At 39.5% G+C, this 5,000-nt stretch overlaps 1 protein-coding gene across 1 annotated transcript in view; it reads right to left on the reverse strand.

Moving 5' to 3' along the window:
- Pop1 (POP1 ribonuclease P/MRP subunit) overlaps positions 1-5,000 on the reverse strand; it is a 10,464-nt gene that overhangs the window by 465 nt on the left and 4,999 nt on the right. Inside the window, exons 6-10 of the mRNA XM_086555436.1 lie at positions 3,423-4,213; positions 2,760-2,992; positions 1,739-1,786; positions 991-1,122; positions 1-245 (exon numbers count right to left, since the gene is read on the reverse strand). The exon at positions 1-245 is cut by the window's left edge and continues 465 nt beyond it. Coding sequence (XP_086411562.1) covers positions 1-245; positions 991-1,122; positions 1,739-1,786; positions 2,760-2,992; positions 3,423-4,213 — 1,449 coding nt within the window. The remainder of the gene's footprint in view (positions 246-990; positions 1,123-1,738; positions 1,787-2,759; positions 2,993-3,422; positions 4,214-5,000) is intronic.

Below are 5,000 nucleotides of genomic sequence, written 5' to 3' on the forward strand. Positions count from 1 at the left end.
GAATTTTCTAATTCACTCATTTCGCTTGTCGCTGCATAAAATTCCTCTTGCAAGAGCAGCAGCTGCATCAGTGGCTCCAGAGCGACCCAGCCGATGCCCCCGCCAAGTCCGAGAGTGAGGCAGAAATTCCCTTGGGTGACATAGCCCATTATTTTGCGCGAACAGCACTGCAAAGGGTCTTCTCTTGGCATCAGCCACAAATCTTCCATTGCTTTGGGGTAGGCTGAATACTTGGCTACAATATCCTGGGAGAAAATAGGTAGTCCTCAGATACAGTGTTAATGAAATATGAAAGTTTCCCTTCTCTGGAAAAAGAAAGATGGTCATGAAAAGATGAAAGGTGATGTCTTTCTAAACTTGAGAGAGAGAGAGAGAGAGAGAGAGAGAGAGAGAGAGAGAGAGAGAGAGAGAGAGAGAGAGAGAGAGAGAGAGAGAGAGAGAGAGAGAGAGAGAGAGAGAGAGAGAGAGAGAGAGAGAGAGAAATAAAGAAAAATAAATAAAGAAAAGCAACAGCAAATGGAAGAAAAGAAAGAATGAAAGAAAGAAAAAAACAAAGGCTAATATTCTGCAAAAGATAAATGAGACCATTAATTTATGCGCATTAAATGAGGACTAAATAAACTCCAGATAAAGAATAGATATTGTTTCCAAGAAGCAAAGATTACCAAAAGAGTATAAAAGCCTCCAAGGGTAAGTCCAATTAACCCTTTCCTGACGGGGCATGCGCTACGCGAAAACCCCTATGCTGGGCGATTGCAATATTGCATTGGAATCGTCACACTGACATGACGCCCTGGCATCGGGAATTTAGCTGTGTCACACGAGTGTGACGCACTGTCGTCATAGGGTTAACAGTCTTATGTATCAAAAGAAGAAAATAAATAAATCTAAAACATCTCACTTACTGATAAGGAGTATTATCAAAAGCACTGCATTATGACAAAAATATGTAATTCTTTAGGATCTGCAAACTCCATAAAATCAACTCACCTGATTCTCCTCTTCAACCTTCTGAAGTGCCTCACTGATCTTCTTATCAAGTGGCTTATCAACTGCATTCGCCATTTGATGCTCTTCTGATATTTTCGACCGGGCTTTCTTCCTGAGTCGTTGCAATCTAGCCTAAAAATGGTATCAAAAATATATTAGAATTAGGGATAGAAATAGAGGGAGAGCAGGGGAGGGAGGGAGGGAGGGAGGGAGGGAGAGGGAGAGATGTGTATGTGTATATGTGTGTGTGTGTATGTGTGTGTATATATGTGTGTGTGTGTGTGTGTGTGTGTGTGTGTGTGTGTGTGTGTGTGTGTGTGTGTGTGTGTGTGTGTGTGTGTGTGTGTGTGTGTGTGTGTGTGTGTGTGTGTGTGTGTGTGTGTGTGTGTGTGTGTGTGTTGTGTGTGTGTGTGTGTGTGTTGTGTGTGTTGTGTTTGTTTTTTTATAGCAATCTGTCTAATATTTCTAGCTATACTTCAAGTATAGATAATTTCTCTAATAATATGATGAATACATTGACAATAATACAAATATCACAATATTATTCAAACAAATATAATTATCAAATTATATATCATATTATATTATACATATATCAGTCATAAATTCATATAGTACTGACAACAAAATCATCACCACTCTAATGTAACCATCTATCATAACCTTTCTTTCTTCCTTTCTCTTTCGTCAATCACACGGTTGATCAAGTTGTTCTGGTATGCGGTGGTGTTATGTGGTGATTTCTTACTTGATATTGTTGGTTTCTGTTTTGGGGGTCTTCATTCTGTCCTTTCTTCTGTGGGCACAAGATTCTGACAAGATTCTTAGACACCTTTTCACCTCCCACTTACCACCTAACATGTATCAATTTCCTATAACACTTTTTACCATACCTATTCCCACATGTCATCCCTGTGCCTGAAAATGCTGTGACAGGTTAATTTTAGGCCTGTTCCTCTAAACGAAACAGATTCCTCCTCCGTCATTTTACATTCTGTTATAGTCTCGAGGTAGGGGTCTATTTTTGATTTGATGTGCGGTCGGTCTTGGCCCCGATGTGATTTCTTTTTTCTTTTCTTCCCCGCTCTCTTGGCCTTGATTCTATTTATCCATCTCAGTAAGTGTCTCTATCTGTAGTGTCTGTGTTGTCTTCCCTCTTCAAGAAACTGCCCTGTCTCTCTTTCCACCATCTATTCTATCCCTCCTCTCTAACTTTATGGGGATGTTGAAAAATGCTAAAAGCCTGCTGATATCTCTCTGTGGGGGCCTAGGTCTTATTTTTTTCGCTATTTTTCTGTTTCTCAGCGTAAGCATTCGCTGCTATTGTGTGTCAGGGCATATAGGAACGGAGCAGCTACTAACTCTTATGAGCACACAGAACACCACCACATTACTTACACTGCTTTCTCTTACTGCGGAACACCACCACAAAATACCAGTGACATCCATACACTCATTGCCCATCCTGCTGGTATCAATATTATTCATCAGCGTTTTTAATTTGTAATTTTTTTTTCATTAGGTAATAGGAAAAGCTTTTAACATATTGACATTTTCTCCATTGGCTGAGCATGGATGATATAAATTACAAAGTGTCACAAAGGAAAGATTAATGGATGCTGGCCTACAAAGGCCTTTCAAAAAATGGACATAAACAAATTCTACAAGGTAAAACAAAATCTACAATAAAGTAAGAAAAAGGCTGTCAATCCAAATATATCAATGTGGAGGTGATAATTCATGAAAAAAAGTATCTCAAATCATCTTACAAGTCCCATACCATGTCCAGCAGAATGGGTTGGTGGTCTTGACATCAGTAGAATTGGCAGCTTAGCTTCATCTGGGTTTTCAGCATCTCTCTCTCCTGGGACCAGCATCTTTGACCGTTTCTGGTTGATGACACTATCATCTTCTTTAGTCAGCGTCACTTCATCTCTGAGTCTGTTGTCAAAAATGGGGCTCTCTACTGGCCAGTCTGATCTTTCCATGAGTATACTTGTATCTAAAAAAGAGACGGGAAAATTATCATCGTAAAATCACAAAAATATAACACTTTGATCAAAATATACTGATTCCTTCATACTAGCTGAAGTAGCAAGACTGATGTGCATGCCTGCATAGCAGCATTTCTACAAATGTGACAGATACCATACCTTTGATGTTAACCCATTCACGCCGGGGCAGTTCCGGCTTTGCGCGGTCGCAATACCGGGGTTCTCGAACGCATAAGCCTAACGCCTCGAGATTCTCGGGCGCACAAGCCGCGAGCCTCGGTTGCCCGCTTGCTCTACCCGAGCGCGCGGCTTCCCCTCATAGCGCGTCCAGGGCGTCTGACGCGAAAACCACAATACGTGCTATCACGTCAACCGGCGTGAATGGGTTAAAGGTACATGCATTGGGCATTATATATTTCAAAATAAACCAAAGCTTACCAGGAACAGTGGTCTTGAGAGGTAACTTTTTGTGGGGCAAGGTGATCCTGGGGTCACGTAGAGTCATGGGCAAAACTGAATGAGGAGGTGGAGGACAAGAAGAAAATAATTTCCATGCCTCTAACTGTTTCTTGTAAATCAATTGTTGGTCTTCATCATGATAGTACCGTTGCCACCACGGCTGATCTTTGAGGTCATCCTCTTTTTTCAGTGTTATATCAGCAGGGAACAGAGCAGCATTTAAGACAGAGTAAGACTGGGGCCCTGTTACATGGAACCTATTTATGGTATCTTTGAGCAATGTCATCTTCACACTGGAATCTGGTGAAGTGTACTTTGGTGTCCTGAGAAAGGGGATATTCTTTTTGGCAATTTTTGACTCATTCACATGTTTCTTGGTAGAATGGCAATTTTCTTTTACTTCTGCCATTTCACCTTTCTTCTCATTTGTAAGAGTTTCACCATCCTTTGAAGTCTCTGTCGATACTTCCATGTCTTTACAACTAGCTTCTGTTTCTCCCTTAATTTCCTCTATTTCCATGGGATTATCACTTTCCTTTGACTCTTCAGACAATTTCTTCTCTTGATCTTTCTGTTGGATTGCATCCGATGCTTCATCTACTTTCTTCTCCAAGTTATACGTCTCTACCAGCATATTCACAACCTGACTGTGAGCTGATGGATGGACCCAGAGCCAAAGCTGTGAGATCTCTGTCTCTTTGACATCTTGGTGGTTTCCTGCTTTGGGATGCCACATAATATCAACACTGCCAATAGCTCCATATGGTTGCCTGAAAGAGAAAATTCAAAATTAATACCTAACCACAAAATGATGACAATGATAAGGGGATGAGGAGGAGGAAGAGTAAAGAGAAGAAGAAAAAAAAAGAGTACCTGTATTTGTAGATCATGGATCCTTTCATATCTTATTTTAACATGTTACCTGGTTATGGCATAAAAGTTGTACCTACCCCTTTGAGATTCCCTTCTTTAGATGGGCAAAATATCAGCCACCAGCCAACAATACTGGCTAACCTGTGGCCAAACAACTAACACAATGATAATATAACTTTTTTAGGAGTATTATACTTCAAAGTGAATTCTGCTAATTTTGCAACAATATGCAATATGCAGCTAAACATACACTCATTTAATAAATCAAGTCAGTGTAAAATGGGGGTAACATGTTAATTATCTGAATGGCAGTACTATCAATCTAAATCAATTAATACATTTGCTGGAGACTGCTCCTTCTTCTAAATCATCAAAGGTATGACTGATGCATCTCATTTCATAGCAAACCAGAGGTCACAACAGCTTTTTGTATATCTTAATATGAACGCATAACATTTTTAAAAATGGAATTTCACCATGCAATGACAATCTTTAACATGGAAATTCTTTGTTTTATGTGAATATTCATAAGTTCATCATGACTACCTCAATGTTTTACATGCTAAAAAGAAGGATAATGATTCTGCCATTCCAGTTAAAAATTAAAATTTCTTGTTAATTATAACAGGAATGTTTTTTTTTATAATCAAATCTTCCATAGCTGTATGGCATTAGAAAAAAATC

The sequence above is a fragment of the Penaeus japonicus genome, unplaced genomic scaffold, assembly GCF_977035675.1.
Source record: "Penaeus japonicus unplaced genomic scaffold, GWHDUDI00000001_assembly GWHDUDI00000031, whole genome shotgun sequence".
In the NCBI taxonomy this organism is placed as follows: Eukaryota; Metazoa; Arthropoda; class Malacostraca; order Decapoda; family Penaeidae; genus Penaeus; species Penaeus japonicus.